This window comes from Eublepharis macularius, chromosome 2 (genome assembly GCF_028583425.1).
Source record: "Eublepharis macularius isolate TG4126 chromosome 2, MPM_Emac_v1.0, whole genome shotgun sequence".
Taxonomy (NCBI): Eukaryota; Metazoa; Chordata; class Lepidosauria; order Squamata; family Eublepharidae; genus Eublepharis; species Eublepharis macularius.
This window is the reverse complement of record NC_072791.1, coordinates 43,377,133-43,401,730: the sequence shown is the minus strand read 5'-3', so window position 1 is coordinate 43,401,730 and position 24,598 is coordinate 43,377,133. Positions and strand designations below refer to the sequence as shown.

General features: G+C 39.8%; 1 protein-coding gene across 1 annotated transcript in view; it reads right to left on the bottom strand.

The window, feature by feature from the left end:
- The window catches only part of SPTLC2 (serine palmitoyltransferase long chain base subunit 2), a 104,122-nt gene that overhangs the window by 50,309 nt on the left and 29,215 nt on the right, over positions 1–24,598 (bottom strand). Inside the window, exons 2-9 of the mRNA XM_054970837.1 lie at positions 20,704–20,898; positions 18,520–18,674; positions 15,075–15,223; positions 13,237–13,361; positions 6,105–6,198; positions 5,154–5,259; positions 3,021–3,240; positions 463–589 (exon numbers count right to left, since the gene is read on the bottom strand). Coding sequence (XP_054826812.1) covers positions 463–589; positions 3,021–3,240; positions 5,154–5,259; positions 6,105–6,198; positions 13,237–13,361; positions 15,075–15,223; positions 18,520–18,674; positions 20,704–20,898 — 1,171 coding nt within the window. The remainder of the gene's footprint in view (positions 1–462; positions 590–3,020; positions 3,241–5,153; positions 5,260–6,104; positions 6,199–13,236; positions 13,362–15,074; positions 15,224–18,519; positions 18,675–20,703; positions 20,899–24,598) is intronic.

Below are 24,598 nucleotides of genomic sequence, written 5' to 3'. Positions count from 1 at the left end.
AAGCATGGGGGTGATTCGCCACCACCCCTCCCAGTTCCAAGCTCAGGAGGGTGGCAGGACTTCTCAAAGTGGGACATTCATCTGGACAAGCGTATTTGGGTCTTGCAAAAATGGTTGCACTTAAGCTCAGTGCTGGATCACAACTCTATTGCTTCCGCTCAGTCATGATTCCAAGACAAAAGTCAATTAGACTGGACTTAAGTGGTGGCAGAAAGAATACAGAAGTATGATGGTGGGGGGTGGGAATCGTGTCTTGTTCCACCAATACTCAACATGACCTGTGTAATTAATAAACCACAAACATTAGAAAGCAGATGCCATATCAGTGCTTAATGAAGTGCCTCTGAATACTCTTGGTAGAAAATTATTACTTGTGTCAAGACCAGAAGTTTTTTCCCTGTAAGGTGTACTCTGTACTCTCCTTCCCAGAATAAAATGTTAACTGTAATGCATGAGGCTCACCAATTGTTGTGCCATCTTCACCCATAATGCACTTTATTGATGCGATGATTTGCTCTACAACTGGAGGAGACAGCGATGTAGCATAAACTGCGCTATGAGAGTGGACACGAAGATAATCAATCAGCTCCTGGCAAAGTAAACACAGTAGGTGCTAAGATGTTATGACCACAACAGAGACAATTGAAGCAAGCGAACAGAACTTACCCTTGACTCTTAAAGGGTACTATCCTTAAAAAAAATGTACATGAGTTCAGTGCAAATGTACCACTTCAGTCAGTCAGATGATTCCAATAGCAATTGTGAGAACTACCTAAATACCCTAGAAAAGGTATTTTTAAAAACAATATAAAAATACAGAATGTTTTCCATAGCACTTCTGCCCCAAAAGTGTCCTATCATTCTTATGTCATGATGGTGAGAAAAGGTGAACTTCGCACCAAAGGAGGATAAATGTCAATTCTTAATACTCCTTCCAGGGTGACAGTACAGGTTGCACAGACAGTTGCCTTTGATTTTCAGAACAAAGCATAAGCTGGGATTCAGCAGAGTACAAATCAAACTGTTTTAAGTCTTGTCAGGTGAGGCCATGACCTATATGTCTCTCTGATCAAAACATGTTTAGTTGCCAAATGACAAGACAGGTAATGTTTACAAGTTTACAGTTGCAGTAAAAATGACCAGTGGCCATTATGACAGCCTACATTCTTCATTAGTGGTTTTGACAAAAGTCTTTTGTTTAAGATCTTCTCTCGTAGGCAGGCCCAATGAGAGCAAGGGCTTCAGGGGTGAGGTGGGTGGACTGTTGAGACATGAATTTTCCAGTCATGGCACCTCAGCTTTGTAATGTGCTACCCGTGAAGCTCATCTGGCATCTACCTTAGTTTCCTTTAGGAGCCAAGCTAAAACATCTCTTTCTACCAATATTTTTACTATGAGGTTTTAGCGGTTTTATGTCCTACTTCTGGACCAAGGACTGTTTTATCTACTGCATTTATTTTAAAAAATTTTATGTTGCCTCTCCAGAGGAATCTGCCTGAAGCAGCTTACAAAATAAAACAAAGTAAATATAAAATAATAACAGCTATTAATTGCAATCCAGCACGAAAAACCCTAACCAAAGCATAAAACAAGTAAACTGAGCAGCTTAAAATGAATAGCAGATTTCAGGCAAAATGTACACCATAAAAATGGTGTTATGTGTATATACTTGATAAATAACCAAATGTTTTTAATTGTATTTTTTATGTCCTGGCTTGATTATCAATGGCTTTGTTTTAATCTTAAACCACCTGGAGTAGGTCTCTGGAGAGCTGGCATACACATTTTCTAAATAAATAAATCATGGAACTATGGTTAGTATTAGTGGGATGGATCCTACCTCATCCTACCACTCCACCAAGTTAGTTTATTTATTAAAATATTTATACTCTATCTTTTTGGTTCCATTTTGAAGTTTTCCTCCAACTTAAATGGCTCTTCTGTTGGAGGAAGAGCCACTCAAGTTGGACAGTCCATAGGATGGAGAAAGGCTTCTTAGAGGATGGATGGATTCCTCTCCTTATCTGAATGCATGTTACTTCGCTTCACCAGAATCAAAAGCCAGTTTGTTAGCCACTGTTTGTCTTAGCTATAGCTTCAAAGGAAATGGGAACACAAATATCATGGAAGATGAGAGATGTATGAATTTGGAAATCATCATATGCATATTCACTAGAAGAACACCGTGTATTCTGCCTCCAAAGGGGAGTGAAATGGGCAACATCCAGGAGAATACAGCACTGGCATGGAACCGCAAAGAGAAGGTATGGGCACACTGCTGCTAAAACTACAGTGCTACTTTGCCATCCAATCATTTCACAGACAGAAAGATTACATGAAGAGAGAGTGCAGTTTAAGTCCAGCTCTTCTTTCCTTTTGGTGGTGAAGACAGAACAGAACCCATGTGACTCCTCCTCATCTTTGTACTTTCAGAATTAGATTTCATAACCAGAGAGTTTTGCTTTGGAGATACATGAAACTACCAGGAAGCAGCAGCATTATGATGAATGCTTTCTAAAAGAACAAGGAAGTTGTCTTCCTACAGTGACAACAGCAGGCAGCGGGAAGTCTAGTAGGGTACCTCTTCAGTTCAGAAATGCATGAAAGAACTCTTTCTTGCTGAACAAACGATGCAATATTTTATTGTACTGTTCAGTCAAGGCAAAAAACAGACAAGAATGCCGTTTTCGTTGTCTTACTTAAAGGCTTATTCTAGAGCCCAAGGGAGTCTGCAACCTGCTCTGCAAATTTCAAAATCTCAGCAATGATGAACGAGCATTTCTTTGATCTTATTTTTTAATACAGATGCCATGCAAAAAGATTTCAATGGTACAGCAATCCTGAACTTTCCAACTAGTTTTATTTATTGGCTTGGTGCTCTACATTTTATTTTAAAATTGTGATGCCCTAAGACAATAGCCATTACCACCTAAGGTAGTAATTCACGGTCATCCCAATCAGATGCCTCCTTTTCACAGATGCTAAAAGTCTTATCTTCCTTCCAACTCCCCCTTTTTTACCTTCTTCCCTCCAATGTATCCTCCAGCAGCTCCAAAGGACTTGGTGAATGTCCCCATCATAACGTCCACATCCTCTGGGTTAAGTCCAAAATAATCCACCACACCCCGGCCGGAGGGACCCAGCGCTCCTATACTATGAGCTTCATCCAGATACAGGTATGACTTGTACTTTTTCTTAAGTGCAATTACTTCTGGTAGACGGACAATGGATCCCTCCATGCTGTTGTAGAAAAGCAAAAACCAGTTTATGAACTTTGTAATCTCTCCATACCACAAAATCCCCTTTAGACACATATCTTAATAAATTTAATTACACAGCTATGGCTGTAGACACACTCTCGCTTTGAGATGTAAATACGATGGACTGAAAATCTTGCAAAGAAATTGTGCATATGGCATATAGAAAAGGAAGAGGCCAAATTTCAATGAACTGGCTATTGTCCACTAAACCCTTTTTGCCAACCCTATGTATAACACACATCTTTTACACCATGTAAATGTGGAGGTTATTTTAAGAGGAATGGCAGTCTTCAGTGTATAATCCTGCCATTAGTTACGAAAGATAATTACAATTCCAATTCCACTCATAAACCTGCTGGTAATACAACTATTTGCAAGAATTATGGCAAGGACCCCCTGCTGATGTCCAGTTGAAATTCACTGTTTAAACTGTATTCCTGATAAGAATTCAAAGACCAGCAAAATTGGGACATCTGGGGGTTTGCTGAAGGCAAGTTAAACAGACACTGACTTTGTTCACAACTCTCAGTAGACACTAATCTGTCTAAAAGAGTGGTATATTAGCATACTGTTGTTATTATCATCATAAAATAAAAATCAGTGCTCCAGAAGAATTATTCAAACAGACTAAAACAAAAACACAGGGGGGAAGAACACACTCACTTAGAATAAGCCTTTCCTAGTGCTGGCAAGGCAACTTATCTGGCATCAGACAAACCTCCAAAGAGAAGGTCATTCCAGAGCTGGAGTGTCAGAGCTGAAAATACCCTGCACTTTGCGGCTACTTGCCCCACCTCTGAAAAAGGAGGAACACAGTGCTATGCCCCATGCAACTATTTCAAAAGGCAGGCAGGAGAAAATGAAGAATATCCTGGTCCAAAGCCATTGACAGTTTAATGATCAGCACTTTGAAATGGGACCAGAAACAAACAGGAATGCAATGGACTTGTTCTAATACTGGTAAATATATAATCTCCACAGTTGGCACTAGATGCTCTGACAGCCACATCCTATACCAAATTGCAGGTTTCAGAACCATCTTTGAAGGCAGCCCAACATAAAGTGCACTATAGAAATATAACCTGGATTTAATGAGTGTGCGCCGTGGTTATCCATGAACTGGTTAACATCCAAGGCAAAGAGGGAGTTGCTATATTTCTCTAATGTGCAAAGATCTACATAGGATTTCAATGTTCCCGCCACAAATGAAAATGCTGGCAAATGGTCAGAAACAAGGGTATGGGGAGGGCTGCCTTCTCTTTTTTATTGCTAATATAGTTGGTATAATGTTTTATGTTACAGTTTTTATTACGTAAATAGCTTTGAGTGCTCTTGGTGCAGAAAGGCATCGTGTAACTTTTAAAGTAAGTCTGTGTAAGCATATCCATGATGGAAGCAGTCTAGAGCTATTTCAAGGAGGAATCTGGTGCTACAAATGAAGGAAACAGGAAAGGGATAATATCTGGGGTGGGGTTGGGCTGTAGTCTCACTACATTCCTTCCACAGGATCCCCCCTCCCTTGAGCCTGGCTTTGCTGGTGTACATTAAAAGCCACCCTTGACAGGTCCAGACCAACAGCAAGTGGCAGTGGGATATGGTTCACAGACCAGGTGTTCTCCCACAGCACTGAAGATGGAAAAGACTAGAGTGAAAAAATAAAGGAGAGACAGACAAGGATTCCTTTTGGTTGAAGGAAGGCCAAGACCAAAAATGATCACTGTTGGCTCAAGCTATGCAGTATGCACCTTCTTTTGCACTAAATAAGAATCAAAATAATGAAAAATGGTGACACCCCAAGTTCAGGAATCAGAACTCATATTCATTTGCCTTTTGGTAGTCTGCCTCAAAATGGAAACAAACAATGAAGAGCACTCAATTTAGGAGAGACTGTACCTGTATACACCTTCAACAACAATGAGGATTTTTTTCCAGGGCCTGTGTGTGCGAGGTTGTCCATATACAATGGCATCTTTCAGCAGTTTCTCCAAGCTCTGCATATCTATACACCAAGAGAAACAATTCCAAAGAACTCTGTTACCATGGAAAGAGACTGAAAGCACCCAACTACAAAGCAACTACACTGGCTCCCTGTGGAGTTCCAGATCAGGTCCAAGGTTTTGGTTTTAACCTATAAACCCCTAAAAACGGACTGGGACCAGCATACCTGAGGGACTGCCTCTTCCTGTATATACCCCAGAGTGTGCTTAGATCAGCAAGTAAACACCTACTGGTGGTCCCTGGCCCCAGGGAAGCTTGACTGGCCTCGATCAGGGCCAGGGTGTTTTTGGTCCTGGCCCTGACCTAGTGGAACTCTCTGTCAGAGGATACTTGGGCCCGCCAAGATCTTCTATCCTTTTGGCGGGCCTACAAGACAGAGATGTTCCGCCAGGCATATGGTTGAGGCCAGCATCAGATCCATCAAATAATGCCTCATACTAACGGGGGGGGGGGGGGCACTACATACCCATCTGCCAGCCACGTATGTGCAGTTATAAAATGATACCAACTCGCACCTCCACCCTTTTTTATCTATGGTGGGCAGGGAAGAGTGAAGGGGGCCCCATCCTGGGATGTTGGAATTTATATCTGTTGAGATTTGATTTACTGGAATTTACTGAAATTTATGCTCTTGACCGTTTTGATTTTACTGTTTATTTTTGTATTTTTACCTATTGCTGTAACCCACCCTGAGCCCAATTGTGGGGAGGGCATGCTATACATTAAATTAAATTAACAACAACAATATCATAATCTGGCCCTTTGTAAACAAGCTTGATTCTTTGAGTCCAGCATATACACTATGAAAAATTACACATATGAATCACCCTGCAGGGAAATACGTACTATTGTGTTTGAAGATTCTGATGGTTGCTCCTGAAAGCCTTGCTCCTAGTACGAGAGATGCATGGTTCAGCTCATCGCTCAGTATTAAACAGCCCTGAACGAGACAGAACAGAGAAAGAAATTGTCTGCAATTTTTCACTGAATCATCACTGGTCCAGATAAACTAAACTGGCTGTTATGTGAAAAAACTTTTGTTTTTAGTTTTCACCCACCCAGGTTTCCTTGGCCACAAACCATAAAAGCAGTAGCCAATGTTGTAACTCCACACAACAAAATGTGAGACCATTCTAGTGTATGCAGACAATGGTAATTGTTTCTCTCTCTGCATTTATGTTCCCCAGCCTTCCTTCATCTTCTAACATGTGTTGGAGAGGTGGAAAAACTAGTGTGCATTATCTAACTTACAGACATTTCAGTTGCCTATGCTTATGATTATGAGTGTGCACCGCAAAAAGATTTGGGTTTTGATGTGGGGAAAAAATTCAGGAAAACCCGAATCTTGAAGCGGCAAGCCACACTAGGTTCAGGTATTTAAACCCTTGAGTATTTAAATCTGCCTTGAGTCTCAGTGAGAAAGGCGGACTATAAATGAGATAAATAAATAATAAAACCACTTCAGGATTATTAGGGAAGATTTGGCCATTGTTTCCAATTGGAAATGCCGCTTCTGGCTATCCGGGGGCCTGGGGAGGGCCATTTTCTTCCCTAATAATCCCAAATTTGCAGGGGACCTTTTCCTAACCCTCACGACCACCCAAGTTTCAGAAATATTGGACTTTGGGGCACCATGTTAAATTTGTTATTTGTTAAATTTTAAATTTGTGATACAGGATCACATTATTCGTCATGGTACTTTTTTGTCATCTGTGTAGTATGTAGGGATCATATATAATTTTATTAAATATAAATATAGTAGCTATAAATAACAGTGATTTTTTGCCAATGGTTAGGACAAGCCACGATTTAGCATTTAGCCCCAAACCATAAAACCATAGTTTAGGACAGCACCACATTCTTTCTTGAATAGCTTCTGGGCTTCTGCCAAAAAGTAGGCAAGGAATGTGAAACCACAATCTGTCTGCACAAACCCTGGGCTTGGCTCCTCCACATCCCATCTGCCAAGTGAGGAGCGCCTCACACAGAAGCGAGTCCTATCCATCCCATAGCCTGTCATTAAATCTCAACCATTTGAATGCTTATGGCAACAGAACTGCAGTAAACAGTGTTACTAGATTAGGTGGCCTGACAGCTTTATTAATTCACATTATCTTACAATACACTGTACAAACAAAAATGTTAAAGCCATTTATATATTCAAGTAAATTGGAAAGAAATGGACGTTTGGAAATAAAGGGGGGGCATATAAGATAAGTTACAGAAAGCAACCTAGTTCTTTTTTTAATGTTTAATTTAAATTTTATTAAAAAGAAAAGAGAGTGGACAGTATTGTAGTAACCTTAAGAATAGTAATCCATGTATGATTTTACAACTTAGGTCTTCTGGGTAGTCATCTGTGCGGTTACAAGTATCTGTTCATTCCTCCACAGAAATAACCAGAGAAGAAGCAACTGCCTTTCCATTCAGCTCCTTCAAACTATTGCATGCAACTCCTCCAAAACAACAGAGTGCCAGAAACAGGGAAGAAGGGCAGGTTTTATTTTTATTTATTTAAAACATTTATTAGCTGCCTGTCCACCATGCAAGAACTCAAGGCAGCTTACAGTATACAATATAAATAAAATAATCATAAAAAGATTAACAACAGTGCAATCCACAGGTTGTATGTCTGACTGCACAGTAAAATACTAGAAGAGCGTCAGTTACAAGTAAGCAACCCATCTTCCTTCTTTGTGATCTGTGTGAAGTCCTACGTATGGGTGGATTAGCATACTTATTTACCTGAGGCTGGATGTTGGCACTGAATGAGAAAAACTAAATTTCACAGACAGATTGGCTAAACACACTATTAGCCCTCATTCTGACATGTAAACATTTGATAGTGGAGTTCTTAAGGGACATCAACAATTGGGCATGTACTAGGTGAAATGTCATACTAACCTGGGTAGAAAAGCAAGATCAGACCAAAGCATAACTTCATTAAGAGGAAACTTGAGAGTATAGTCCTGCTGCAGGGCATAAAGCTCCCCCACATGGTGAGCAGATGTAATGACTGACTACCAGAAATGCCGATTTAGAAGACAGTAAAATACTGATGTGTAGGGCTCAAATAGTTTACCATATGAAAAATTTGAATCTCTCTGTACAAGATGCCTCAGCATATGTTCGTCAATTATAGGGAGACACAATGAGAGCTGGGAAGCGTAGTTTAAAAAGACAGAACCACTGGAGATTGCTCCCCAGAGGGTTTGTTAATTTCATCCTCGCTTCCCCAAAGGCTCTGTCAATTTCACCTCTCCAATCTAACTGGGATTGCAACCAGAGGGCAGCGAGGAATGGAAAAGGGCTGGAGCTGCTTTCCAGAGCCAGACTTGGACCTGGAGAGGTTATATTATAATGAGTTGAAGTTTCCCTTTTGGCCTTCACACAGCTCCAGTGTACAGCAAAGCTTTTGCCCTGCCACCTGCTGTCTTTTAAAACTACCCTTCCTGGCTACCACTGCATCTCCTGACACGTGTTCTCTTCGTGTAGAGAGACTCTTTGAAACTACTAAGGACAAGCTCCAGAAAGGGGCCACAGAATGAACAGCAGAGCGCAATGAGCAAAATCCTTGAAAGAAAACATTTTGTTAAGCAACAGAAAAGCCAGTAAAATGTGATCATGAATGTGGTAAACAGAATGACAAACAAGGAATGAGAAGCCAGACCTGACTGATGCAAGGCTAAAATATAATGGAGAACTGACAGGAAGGGGTCATAACCATGCACCAGTAAGATTTACTTCCAAAAGAGAGAAAAACATTTTCATTTTGTCTCATTTAATTTCCATGCTTTCCTGGAGTTGAGACAATGACGGAAACAGGAGTAGTCCTTTCCAGGCATTTGATATAGAATGTGGCTGCTACTCTGGACTACTGTGCTTGCAAGATGGAAGAGAAGCCACAGCTTTGTTTTCTTACTACAAGTATTTCTAGGCAACTGACATGGGTCCCACGAGCACCAAGTATAGTAGGTTGACAGCTAGCCACAATGAACATTACTACAGAAATGAGTATGTAGTTACTGGCCTAAATCCTATTTAGCAGAAGCGGAGCCTGCAGAAGTGAGCTTTCTGGTCTCCCACTTCCTGCTGTGCTCTTCAAAAATGGCGGTTGCAGAGGACACTGGATCCTCCCAGAAACAGCAAGAGGTCCACACCGGGAGAGGCTAATTCAGCCCTCTTCTGCAAGCAGCAAACATCTGGATGCAGGCTACTGGGTGCAATGAAGTGTGGCACTGGAATATGGAACAGGTTTTAGGTGTCCATTCATAATCACAAGGATTGCAGGACCTTTGTAAGCATGGTCAGGTGAATGGACTGTTCCCCACAAAGGGAAATGAAAGCACAGAGAAACAGTATCTGAATCTATGAACTCAAAGGTTAATGTTATGGCTGCCATAAGGCCAAGAAGACTCTAAAGGTGAAAAACAAGGTGGAGAAATATGGCCCCTAAAATCTAGGATGGCCTGGGCTTTGACTGGGGTTAAGAAAGCACATCACAACTTAGCATCAATGAATTAGAATCTACAGGTTATGAGAAACTTGAATTACTCCTCATTGGCTCTCAGAACCAACCGAAAAGTTAACTATAAAATAAAAATGATGAAAAGCCAATAATCTCTAGACAGAAAGATAAGTATTTCCTGGTCTCAAGAAGGTAGTGACAACCATCATATATCTGATATGGTGAATGCAGGGAGCCATTGTCAAGAATGAGTACCCAGTAAAGTAAATTATCTGGACTGATGGCAAAACAAATGAACTTCCTGTAAGGAGCAGAAAGATGGATGCAAGAAGGATACAAACCAACTGTTGTTTTCCGACAGGATGCTTGGCTAAGTTACCATCTGAAAATTCTTGTGAAGGATAAAGGTGTTCTAGCCTCAAAGATCCAACGTTAATCAGAGGTCTCTATCTTACTTTGGGAGTACTAAGAGCTATGCTTAACACAAACTGTTACATTAGGATGTGTTGTTGTTCTTTCCTGCATGAGGGCCTCAATCTTTCTTCAGGAGTGAATACGTTGGTAAAGTGAAAAAGAAATCTGTGGTAAGAAAAGTAATCCAATCTGATCATGTATCCAATGCCAATTTTAGTACCCAAATATTGAACATTGTCTCCTAGAGAGGTAGGAATCATCATGGACTGATGACCATTAAAAATTTTGGGAAACTGGCATTGATATTAAGAATTTAAGTCAGTCAAAATCTCTATTTAGCTTGGGAGAGAGCCTTAGATTTGGAGCCCCTTTGTTTATTTCTCATGTGCTGATGTGATCCATTGGTAGAGAAAAAATGACATTACGTTCAAGATTAGATGCCATGGGAGCCAGTTTGGTGTAGTGGATAAGAGTGCGGAACTTTAATCTGGAAAACTGGGTTTGATTCCTCTCTCCTCCACCTGAAGCCAGCTGGGTGACCTTGGGTCAGTCACAGCTTCTAGGAGCTCTCTCAGCCCCACCCACCTCACAGGGTGTTTTGTTGTGGGGATAATAATGACATACTTTGTAAACCACTCTGAGTGGGCGTTAAGTTGTCCTGAAGGATGTTATATAAATCAAATGTTGTTGTTGTTGTTGTTGTTATGTACAAATATCATCTGAGGAAACAAGAGAGTGGGGTGGGGCTGTGGCATTTGCTTGCCACGCAGTATAGAGGTTAATGTGTTGGACTAGTATCTGGGAGTCCCCAGTCCAAATTCTGCCCCCCAGTCCAAATCTAGCTCTGCCATGGAAGTTTTCTGGGCGGCTCTGGGCCAGTCACAAACACTCAGGCTAACCTACCTCACAGGGGATAAGCTGGAGGAGAGAATGATATCAGTCACCTTGGGTCCCCACTGGGGAGAAAGTTATCAATTAAGTACAATAAAAATAAAATAAAATAAAGGTCCCTCCCAGGTTCAATCACCAGCGTCAACCACCAGCACCTCTAGTTAAAAGAATTAGTTAGTAGATGATGGGAAACACTCCTACCTGAAACCTTGGAGAGGAGCTGCCAGTTTGAGCAGACAATACTGATTTTGTTCAACCAGTTTCTGATCCAGTATAAGGCAGCTACTCATGTTCACATATAATTTTTCCATAAGACTAACTGTTCTGGGCAGAGCCAAGAGTGCTGATACCAAGAATATGAGCAGCCTTTATCCCTGTCCACTTTCTCCAACACATTGTCTCTAGTTCAACTGAAGTGGCCATTGCCATCAAAAACCAAGTCCTTTATATGTCAGTGCTAGCACCAGAAGAAAAGGCTGTGGACTTAAGCCAAGCATGTTGATACACTGCCAACCCAGCTATCACCTCTGTTTCAAAATCTATGTTACACACAGTATTAACAGAGGCTGAAAGGCCTCTGTTTGGATCTTCTTAACCAGATAACTGAGAACCACTTGCTTCATTTACAAATACTTAGTGGACTGCACACTTAGACACGCATACTGAATAGCTGGAAACATGCAGCACAAGTTTTATTCTGAGGCTGGTCTCTACATATGATTCTACTTACAACCTTGCTTTCTTTATGAAAAGAATTAGGAGACTGCTCTTATTCAGAGATGACTCCCACAATGACTGAACTGGAAGTTGAATGAGTAATAAGGAAGTAGCCATCTTCCTATTCCATCTAGATATTGTTTTAAGCCAAGGCCAGAGAAGACTGCTTGTTCCAGGAGTTCTTTGTCACTTCCAAAACTGATCACAAGCAAAGTGATTTCTATGAATCTGCTTTACGAATTTCAAGTGATGGGGTCAAAATTCAGTTCTGTGTTCTGTCTTCCTTGCTTATAAGTTCATGGCCATTGGAGGCTAGAACCTTGCTATGATGAGTAAGTATGTAAAGGTGGGCCAACGTGCCGTAGATACACGACAAGAAAGGGGTAAATCTGTTGAATACAAAATACAAAATGAAGATGAAGTCCCCCTAAATTAGACACAACAGAAAGAGGAAAATACAAAGATGGCTAAAAACACTGAGAATGTTCTTAGAGCAGCTGCTAATGCGGCAATCAGGAAAAGAATTGAGCAGAAATGAACAGGAAAATGGTCACTCCCTTGCCTCAGGAGGGTAGATTTTCGTGCTTTTGGGGGGGGGGCAGACTGTTCTGAAACTGCTTCTGAGCAGATACAGAACTCATATATGAGACTGCACAGAGACCAAGAACAAGCAGCAGCTGTTGGGAAAATACAAAAGATTACAAACTAGTAATTGGCCTTTGTACACAGACCCATAATATAGCACTGGCACCATGCATGGAATGTGTATAATTTTGTATATATTGCATTTACTTGTGGATTTGCTCAAGTGCTTTAGAGTGGGTAAATAGTAATGCAGTAACTTAGATTGGGCCTTGTAGGCTTTTTTTAATCCCTTAAATTTGTGTCATTAAGCTTAAAGCGATGGCCAATAAAGCCGTACCATTAACAGAAAGGATTTTCTACTGATATAGTACCATTTTTCTGCATTGTCTCTGCATTCAGAAAGGCAGATTATAAATCTGGTAAATAAATATTCTTGCCTGATAAAAAGGAAAAATAACAAGTCATGTGATTAAGCTCAAAATGGAAAAATTAAAAGTGTGCTGTTTTACTAAATCATCTCTAAACAAATATTTTCTGTGACAGGATTTGTTTCTTAATGAATGTTGTTGTTTTCTTTAACAATCTTGGAAAACCAAGGACACTAATGTGTTCAGCTCCAAAGTGACATTTAGCTGTGCCAATGCTGCTTGAGAAACTAAGAAATCTTTGCTACAATTGTTAAAAGTTATGACAGCTTGCCTGTAGGCCTTTTTTCCAAACATTATTCATTTAGCAATTCTCCTAAGGGCTAATTTTTCAATTTAGAAGTGAACAGTATACTTAGATGGACAGTTAATCTCTCTCCTGCTTGCACCCTGAAACACAATGAACGAATGAGAGGATAAATGAGGAGGAATCTGTGAAGACAGAACAAGGTCACTCTTCTCTCTGAAGTTTTCATACCTTGCCAACCAGAGCAGGAATGTTCATTGAGTTGGTTGCAAATCCCATTCCATATGCCATTGCAGACTCTACACCAAGGAATCTGGCAACTAATGTTTCCAGCTCCTCATGTTTGTCCAAGTTTCCTGCACGTAAGAGAACAAACAAGGTCAAGATTAAAGAAATGCTAATGGCTAAACATGTGCTGAGACATTTTTTCTACTACCAAGTAGTATACTCAAGTTGAACGGAGAATATGCATGAATGTTCATCTTCAGGTTAACACTGCTAAAATACAGTAAAAGAAACAGACAAACACAAATGGGAAAAAAAAACAAATAAGGAAGCCATTTAAAAAAAATTCACATTACTAGTTACAGTAAAAAAAATAACAGGCCATGACATTCAGAAACATATGTAAGCCCAGCCTGGGAAAAAGGTGCACTCTACTAATCAGCCTAGGGCTGATTACATAGAAAGATCTTAGGCCAAGCCAGACTAGCAGATAACTGATGTGTACACAGGTTTGTGTTAATATGCATATTTTGCAAAGGCATGCTTAAAAGGGTGACCGTGATTAGGAGAGATCATATAAAGCAGGACTAGGGCTAGCTGAAAATACTGAGAGAGATGTGCTGAAGGTAGTGCTCTCTGAAAGGTAACGCTAAGTTCCAAGTTTTGGATTCAAAAGAGAGCACAGAGCTGAAGCCGGTAGCTGGAAGAACTGAACACTTCTTCCTGGGAGAGCAGCAGTGGCTATGAAGATATGGGAAGAGCAAAGAGTAGGAATTGCTGGCAGCTGAACTCTTCATTGTTTGCTTGAGGTCAATACCCTACTACAGAACTGCCCCATTTCATCTTGCCAGGAGGAATGGGAAACTGTTCTTAGGGCAACAAACAAGCTTGAGGATTCATCCAGCAACTTCACAAGAAGAGTTTCTGCTGCTGCAAGAAGGCCTTCTGGATATCTGGGACTCGGTTCCAGGCATAGCTTCTGGATGAATCCACAGCACGGTCTGTGCCCTCTACATAGTGGACTGTGAGTAGCACCCTGCTCTGGGGACACTGATTACTGAACCAGTATTGATAGATCTGAGAACATCTTTCACAGTTGTGTTCTATTTAAATAAATTAGATTTACATTTTGAATTTGTGAACATTACTCTAGAATTTAAACCTGGCCCTTTGGACTCAGGGGGCTACACAGATACCAAAGAATTTCATATGACAATCTGGCAGCTGGCCTAGGGCCTCCAAATCTGTTTAGGAACAAAAGGTGATATACTTAAAATGAGAGATTTTGTTTCGAAGACCTTAATGTGCAAACATCTCCATAAGAGCTAGAGTCTGTATCTGAGCATACTGTGAATTGAATTATAAGGAACCCGAGGGCCTCCATACATGCACTCTCTCTAAGCCATGCAGCTGCCATGAGAATAAATCAACTCCTAGTCTAGTAGTTCTGTTGGGAACAAACACAACAAGACTTTTGAAGCTAGTATGAAGAGCTAGTATGAAGCACATTTAAGGAAAAAACCTGAAAAAATGCTATACAATAGCTTGCATCTATCAGAGAATTTCTGCTATCAGAAATAAGGGCATGATTATAGCCAATTTACCTGTCTAACCACCGATCTCCAACTACCCCCCCCCCCTACATGCTCTTCCTGTGGGTCTCCAGCCTCCAAGACAAATATTTTGAGGGGTGTTTTGGACTGCAAAAGAGAGACAAGGAATTGTATTCTGGTGACAGAAATCCCTTCCATCAGTGGAAATCCTCTGGTGTATCCAATTTTGTGTTTTGTGGAGTCTGAGTAATACTAGACCTACTTGAAGGTTGTTCCACCATCTTAACTTACCCATCTCTTGCCTTGTGCTGCACACTCCAACTCCATACTGTGACAGAACTTTAGACGCTGCCTCACTGAAAGGTCCAGTGTTTTGTGTGTATCCAAGATAGTTGTAAGATCCCATGTTAATTACATCTTTTATCACCTTCCCCGTGTACCTGTATTTTAACAACACAGCATGTTTAGATATGGAGAGTCTCAATAAGAGCAGCTACGGTTAACTATTGTTAAAGGACCCCAACCCAGTCATTTCCTTTTGGGAAGTGCACTGTGAACCAATTTTAAGCTTTAAGAGGTCAACAATCATTTTGTTTTATGTTCCTCAGTTAAGAGTCTTTTTATAGATCAATCTCTCTTGTCAGACGAAATAAGAGGTTATTAGACCACCGAATATCAACAAAATTCTAATGAATGTTTACGACCTTCATAGAAGAATAAGCAGCATTTCTGAAGAGATTGTATGACTCATTTTAGAAGCTTAAGACTAATGGAAGTTCCTGGGCAAAGGCTATGATGAACAGGGTTAATTCTGTCCCCAACTCCTTGTTTACCAAGTTGCTGTATTACAGAAGCCAATCAGGGCCCTCAAACCCCTTAAAGAGAAAAGGGAGGAAGTTGGTGAAAGAAGTATTTAAATATAATTATATTCAGATCGGGCTCAGGCAAGTTAAAAGCATTTCTATCTTATAGTCTGTCTTCAGGAAGTAGCAGACTTGGGTTTAGTGTGGTGGACAGCAGCGGCACACACTGATTCATAAGCTCTCAAACTTAATATTCCTGTTAATAGGAATATAAGGGGCAAATTGCGGTAAAGCTCCAGAAATCGTAAATTAGTGTGGAAAATCAGAGAGAAATTTGCCTGTTTTACCCTCCTACGGAAGTTTCTGACTGACTCATTTTTACCAAAACTTATCCTAGAATGACCCTGTTTCCCCAAATCAAGTCTCTCCACAGCTACAATTGTAAAGTTGAAAAAATATGGCTATTTGTTAAGTAATAGAATAGTGGCGGCAAGATTACAATTGTATTCAGTTTATTGCTGAACAGATACATTTCATTTTTGTTTGGCTTTTCTTTACTCCTGGACTCTTCATTAGTACATACAATCAGATAAGGTTATAATGTGCTGGGGAAAATGACAGAGTGTCTCAACAACAGGTGTAAACAGCATCAATTATTTACCTCACAGGTGGCCAACATCAATGAATGCTAGTTCATACTCAGATCTTTGGCCTCTATGTTATTTAAGAGTGCCTACTAATGGGGGAGAATGGTATGGTTGTTACTCCTCTGAACTAACATGCCACCAAACAAAGGAGAGTGACATTATATAAGTATGGCCTACCCCACCAAAATAGAAAAGGCATCAGGGTTGAGCTCATGCACACACACTTAGAATTATAGCAGAGAAACAAGAAGACTCAATCAAACCACAGCAAATGAATGTCACAGAGGCTAATATAGTACTGATTCCCAAGGATGGGAAAGATTTAAACTGTATCTTCCTACAGGCCTACTTTAACAAAAGGGAAATTTCTGCATATATGGTGGGATTGCCTGCATGTGAGAAAACTCTGGTAAGGTATATGCAGTGAAATTATAGTTTGTAAGATATGATGCTGTTTAATGTTGATATTGCTAGGGCAGTTGGAGAAAAAGTTGAAAAACTTTGGCTATTCGTTAAGTAATCGAATAGTGTCAGCAAGATTACTTTTAATATGATTAAGGAAGTACTCCCAATAAAAGCTTGATTAGAGAAGTGGTGGTTTAATATGCTTATGGATAAAGTTTCAATCTATAAATACTGAAGAAAAAAAGAAGCTTACACGGAATGTATTTGAACATTGGAGACCTTTAATTGTTTACTTATATATAAGGATTTGTACATGGTAATTTTGGGTGTTATTGAGATAGACTCAACTGATTTAAGTCTGCAGGAGCATTCAACTCTTTTCTATTTCTTTATTTGTTGTAATAAATATATTAATAAAAACATCTTGAGATATGGGACAGAGGGGTGGCTATTACTAACAATAAATATGGGAGCTCTGCTGGTTCCAAGTTGGTCATTGTATTTGCTTTGGCCACAGCCCAGTTTCACATGCTGAAACAGCTAAGACTAACTCTGCTTTATTTCAGTTTAGTTGAGCTTTCAACATAATTTACATTTATTCAGACAAAACATGTAAGATGTTCTGTGAAAGCCCTTTTTAAAATTACAAAACAGTACTGAAGCATTTTTCTATGGTAATTTCAAGACTTTCCCCCTCTAAACGTATAGATCAAGCACTTGTCACTCCCTAAAACAGGATATCCTCCAGGCACACAAAGGAAGTGTATCTGGAAGCCAGTAACTGCTGCAAACACAGCAAAAAGATTAAGCTATTTTCTTTAAACACACAAAAGTGCTTTCGAAAGCAATAGCATTCTTAAACATGACAACCTAGTTCATTTAGTTCAATGTGAAGAAAAGCCATCTCAAATTAACTTTACTAAACAAGATCAATCAAGATATTTGACAAGCTGGCACCAACACCAAATAAATCATCCAAAGCAGAGACTTAGTACACTCTCTCAAAAAGGAAATTATGAGCATAATTCAATTCTGGTTGCCACTATTTTTAGCCATACTCAAGGAAGATACTAAAAGACACCCTATATCTTCTATACAGGCTTCAGAAAACAGATAGTAGAGTATCTCAGTGAGATGTTTCTGGCATAATTTTCATATACATGTACAAGAAAGAACCTATATACTACAAATACCCACAGCATGGGAGGCACAACTGACATAGCAGTGGGTATTGGGAGAATGGCTTCACAAGAGCAGGTCAACTAGGCTATAGCATAAAGGCAATCTGAATTCTCCCTGTCTCTTTGACACTGTACTGCTGCCTTACTTCCTGGATCAATAGATTGGAGAGAAATCCATTCCAAGAAATGTATCTTCCTTTCTTAGCACTGTTCTCCATTGTAGTGTTCCATTGTAGAACATGTCCCTGTAGCACTGGAGACTTTCTGTTCATACATCTTACATCAGTGCACACTGGATGGGTCCTACTTCTTACTGTAGAATTCTGGCACACCTGCCTCAACTGCTGGTCACCACTAAGCTGGATGCTTATGCTATACAGGCCACCCAATAACCACTCATCAGCTGTTCTGCAGGATCCAAATATGCACCAGCTGCACCTCTGGCAAGGCAATTCAGAAACGTTTTTTTAAAAAACAGGCACTGGCACTGATCTTGGTTATAGTATTTTAGAGTAAATATGAGATAACAGATGCAAACAAGAAAGATTTCAGTGGAGTCCTAGTGCAATTACAAGTTTGCACTACAGAAAAGGTCTAAAAACATCATCCTCTAAAATTGTTTCATGATCTTCAGCTTCTCTTCAAGCTGTGACCTCTACAGATTAGCTGCCTGGAAGCCTTCTGAAAATCTTTTACTCACTTGAAGGTCCAGTTGTAGTCGTGGGAAACACGCTCCATCATGTCCACCCTGGCTCCCGGAACGCTGCAGATTGGTCTGTTCCAGCTATCTCTAATGCGCATGTACAGATTCCTGGTATAGAAATTCTCAAAATCCTGATACAAAGGGACAAAATCCTGAAAAACAAATAGCATTAAAAGCAATTGAAAGGTCAAGCCTAAAATCTCCTAGCCCACCACCCAAAATAAGTAAATTAATAAATAGATTTGATCATATTTTTCTGCTTAGTGTTGGTGCGAGATTTTCTTCCTATATACCATAGAGGGCTTAAAACAGCGTAGTTCTTCTACGCACATTCTACCTAGAAGCCTTATTTGATACCTCTGTGACTCCTAATATCCCCAAACTACCCCCATCCCCAAGGTGTACTCTCTCTCTCTTATGCATACTCCTATTCTCCCCCACAATACTGAAGCCTTAGGTGTTAGAGCTTGCACCACCAGAGGACTGTAAAAACCATTTAGAGATTCTAGGGGTCTGAAACTCCTGATTTGATAAGCTCCTGGTTTTAACTGCTTATAAGCTTGTTACAACAACTAGTTATAAGGCGGGAATTTTATTGAACTACCAAATCTGAAGAGGATGTCTGGACGCATGTTGCCAACTTCCCTTGCCCAGAAAGGGAGCTACTTACTGCAATTGCTACTGCTGCGCTACTACAGTTGTTAAGATTCTGCTGGTGTTGTCCGGGCAACTATGGAGCATCTTTGCCTCATTGAGCTTTGCTGGGCTCAGCCCACCAGCGCAGCTCTCCTGTGAAAGTCCTTAGGAAGCAAACTGGAGCCATTGCATCTATGTGGGTGCTGACGAGCCTCAGGATTGTGCTGTAAATATTCTTTGAGCACCATCAAAATGCCCCTCAATAATTACACTCTGTGATATATTGTCTCTCAATGGCATCAATTCTGGTTTTGTGCAACTAACTGAATAACCAGAGAGATCACTAAAATACTTAATCTCATCAACTCAGGAATGGAAGAATGAGGAACCAAAATAAATAATAAAAGATCATCTGCATATAAAATAATTTTAAATTCTAAAGAGTTATATATAAAACCATGTATATTATTACTCTGGCTAACAGCACAAGCCAAACAGATTTAAAAAATGACAGGAGAAATTCTAAATATGTAAATCAATTTTTAATGCAAACGTCCCACATATCAGCAGAACCAGTGTCACTATATTTTGAAGGGAACATGGAACAACAGCCTATCACTTGAAAATTCAAAATAAGAAAACATGCGCAAGACTCAGGTTTGACCAACCTTAGCAGAATCTATTAATCACTTATTCTCTGCCCCCTGCTTTTGAGTGGATTGGATCCTGCTGCCCCGGAGGACTTCCATTTCCTTCAGTTTGCTTCTAGTTGCAAGGCGTACCTTGCTTCAGTTTGGTTTTGGTGATTCTCTGGTGTGAAGTTGATCCTCATAGGAAACAATGGAGAGTGGCTGGGCTTGTGGGGAGGGATCAGTTTGGGATTGTTGGGCTTCCCTAGGGATGAGCTTGCATTTGGGAGTGCACCCTGGCTGGCCATGGCAACCTTAGTTCATGTGTTTCTACAATGGGAGTTAGCTTGGACTCCCCCCCCCCATCCTCCGTCCACACAATAGGAACAAATAGAGTGGCTGGAGGCACTTTGTTCAGGGGCTCACCGAATTGGTCCCAGGGTCCAATCTTACTGAAACTTGGAGGGTCTTTAGAGGACAGTAAGGAGGGAAACAACGGTTGAATTTTACTGAATTTTCTCTGTATTACTGAACCAAATATTTTTAATTTCCACACCCCTAATCTTACCTTTAACAGCCAGAAAATCATTGTTAAGTCCTCTCATTTAACTCTGTGATTCCTGCTAGTCATTTGGAGTGACAAAATTAAGCTTTACCAAATTTTTAAGGACCATATGAAATCTAAAGCTAGCCCAATTACAACACACATTTCAGAGCATCTTTGAGGGGCCACATCTAAATATTTCCCACAGCATTAAGTTCCATTAAGTTTTCAAAACAAACCATCCAATTACCAAGACACTACATCTGGCTAGAAACAGATAGCTAGCTATTTACTAATAAATGTGTTCCCCCTCACTGTGAGCTGGTTCATAACCAACACCATCCCCTCAAGCACACATCTGAAAATAATTACCAATTGTTCTTCTCTGTCTGTTGCATGATGACATTTCTCAATTTTCCAGTACCGCAAAAAGTCTCGAAGATATCCAAAAAGGGTAAGGACGCCATAGCCTACATAAGTCAGCACTGCAACCAGCATTGGTGTTTCCTCAAAAGCTTCATTGAAGGGTCTTTTATACAAGCCTCCATTGTGGACAATACGATGAATCTAGGACAGAAAGTATTAAAAAATGTAGAGTTAGTTTCCTAAGAACTTTATATCAAATCATTACAGTATCCAAGGTCCACTGAGCAATCTAGCACTACCATGTTTCACTGTGCACCTTTTCCTGAAGTTGTCTTGTAGCTGTTGTCATAGAACTATCACACAAGTTCTTGTGCTGCTGCTTCATTCACAGCTGAACTGCAATGCCATTTTATACTACTCTCAGTGAACACTTCAAGTGAATGAAAATAAGTGCATATGCAAAGGAAGTCATAATGGGTTTAAACAGAAGTTTTGCTTAAATTATTAGGTACTAGCAAGTGATGACTCTTCTAGGTTTTTGCTTTGGACTCCAGAGGAGAGACCAATACACATACACCAGAAGTGTTTAGTCAGAGTCCTTGCGTACATTATTCTATGATATACTAAACTGATTCATGCTTTTATGGCACTTCAAAAGTCAAATGTCATAAAAGCATAAATGACTTTAGTAGATCATGGAAGCAGCCACTGACATATGTGCTTGGGTACAGCTGAAGGATACTGCTGGGCCACTGTTGCCTAGATGGTGGTGCCAAGGTTCTGAGTATAGATTTAACTATAAGATACAGTGGAATAGTACTGACAAAACTATTACCTGAAAAAATTACACTTTTATAATTACTCAGAGCAGACTACTGCAGGTTTTGAACATAATCTTCACTGAGAACCAAGGCGAGACTGGAAGTTCAGAACATGTACCAGTCATCAGGCTGCTTTGTACATTTACACACTAGCAGAGCCCACAAAAATGAATTGCCTTGGTACGGAGGACTTCCAGTATTGAGAACTCTGATATCCTTACAGAAGACTTTCTAGTTCTGAACTATGGGGCTGCCATGCACAGTCAACTCTCACACATGGAACGGCTCCCACACAACATTTTTTCTGCACTTACCTGAACAAAGCAGATCTAAGAAACCTATGCATGGCAGTTTCCCTTTTCATGATCAAACAAATATGAAGCTAAATTGCTATAGTAGATGCATGTGTGTGTGCATGTGCGCATGGTTGTTTGTGCATATGTGAACTTTAAAAATCCAGGCTGCAACTGTACCTAAGAGTTCATTTTCCTATATTTAATTTAATGGACTACAGAATTAATAATATGCCTCATGCATACTGCCTTTCAAAACTCTTTGGGAATGACAGTCAACACAGAAAGCAGCAGCTTGCTTCCCAGTCGTGGTAGCAAGGTAAGAACATATTCAACCAGTCCCCTGACCGTTGTATTAGCTACTGGGACCAATTTAACAGATTATTTTTGACCCAAGATTACTTTATATGGCCTGGGCTCAAAATACCACAGGTCAGATATGAAACCTATCTTTAACACACAAGCCCCTCCAGGACAGTATGGGACACACATGGCAACCATGTGACCTTAAAGTCACATGAGGGGAAGATGGAGAGCCAGAGCAGACATTTCACTATCGTCAAGGCTAAAATTGAGGGCAGCAGACTAAGAGAAAAAGAGACAGAAACAAGCAATACATCAGGAAATGTTTAAAGTTGTTAAATTATGGTTTTGGATATACAATTTGATCAGATTTGTATCTTTCTCTTGCTAGGATTGATTTATGGCTTTTCCGATCACTTGCCTGTGATTGTACAGAGGGGCATCCCTCCAATTCCAAACAGACACTGAATTTCTGAACAGAAACCTTCCTTGGTGTAAAGTGAACATATGCTAAAAGAATCAGATTACCCAGTCTTGATTTATGAACACACGCACACCACACTTTTTAACCTGTACAAATTTACCTCACTCAAGCGAATCAGTAGTTGAGAAGGGAAGGGGGGAGGGTCAGGGAAGGGCGATTTATGTTAGCAATCAATTTATCTTGATCCATCTTGGGAATTAGTGATTGAATTTTTAATTCGTTCTTGTGGGTAACAGGGAATTAGTTGAGGGAGGGGGAGGAGAAAGAGTATTTGGGAACAATCTATAATACAGGGACTGAGTCCTAATTAACTAGGAGCGGGAGGAGGGGAAAAGAGTTATCAAGACATGTACAGTTCTATTCTGACTTGTTAAAAAGGGAATGAGGGGGGAATTCTAGTTTCATATTTAATAGCGTTTTTAGAGGGTAGAGGGACTCTGTGGGAGGGGGAAGTTGGGGAAATCTAAATTGTGCTTGATCTACAATCAACTCCATTATTTATAATTAGACATTCCTTGTTTTGATACTGTTTTAAAATTGTTAATGCATATGCACTGTGGTAATCTGATCTAAGAGTTAAAAGAAAGTGTGTTTTTGTAATCATTTTTACAGTTTCAACAGATCTAAGAAACGAAGGGAAAGAGGAGAAAGATTTTTAAAAACCCTAAACTTCTAATGCTGTTCTCTGTTAAAAAATCTGGGTATATTGCACTTAACTGAGCATTGAGTTTATCAGAGAGAGCTACATTTTAAAATAAGAGAAATTTTATCTTTCTGTATACATTAATCACATATTCTTTTTTGGCATACTATCCTAACAGAAAGGAGGTGAGAGTCTTGGTGAAAGAAAGGACGTGAAGAGGTGAGTATAGATACATAATTATCACACCAAAATTATCACAGAATCACTAAAATCAACACAAGTTAGTTGTTTAGCATCAAATTTTACTGAAGGGTAGTCAAAAATAGGTAACTAGATTTCTATCTTTTAGCTCTGTTTTAAGGAAAGCTCACAATCAGAGACTTAACTGTATCTTCACCTAACAGGACAAGGCACCCACTAATAATTACTGTTTGACTAGAAATATTAGACAGTGACATTCAATCTAGATTAAGGACATGCCTGCAATGGTTAAGATTATTTTTGTAAATGTCAGAGGTCTCAATAATAAAATAAAGCTAAAGAGAATCTCAACACACCTTGTGAAAATGAAGCCAGAAATAGTCTTTTTGCAAGGGACTCATACTAAGTTAATGCGGGGGGGGGGGGGTGGAATTTACAGACAAGATATTTCTTCCAACAATATTCAGCCTCCAGTTCCCCAAAGGCCAGAGGAGTGGCCATTTTAATGGCAAATAATGCTCAATTTATTTTGAAAGGGACCAAAAAAGATCCTAGAGATCGTTATCTATTTGTGAAAGACTCCCTGGAAAATCATCCAGTTACCTTAGCCACAATCTATGCTCCAAATGACACAGATTCCTTTCTTAGAGGAAACACTAAACATTCTACAAAATTTTGCAGGAGGAGATCTTACTCTAGGAGGTGATTTAAATTATGGCTCTGACCTACAAATGGACAAATCCCATTTTGTGAAAAAACTCTGAAACGTAAATCAACAATTACTGCACTTCCTCCTCTTCTGGAAAAATACTACTCCTCTCCTTCATTAACTGACAAAATTACAAAAGTAGAAATTGGACAGAAACTTTGGACAGATCACGCCTGGATTGAATGCTATATAGCATTCTCCAGTTTACCAAAAAAAAACCACACACGGTCACTGAATATTGAATAAAGTACTAAATGAACAAATTAACACTGAAATTCTAAACTTTTAAAAGGAAAACCTAGATAAGGAGACCTCACTACCAGTGGTTTGGGATACAATGAAGGCAGTTCTTCGAGGTAGACTAATCAACTTGGCAGTACATTAAAAAAAAGACAACACATTAGAATTAAACTACTAGCTGACAGACTGTTTAGAGAAAGAACACAA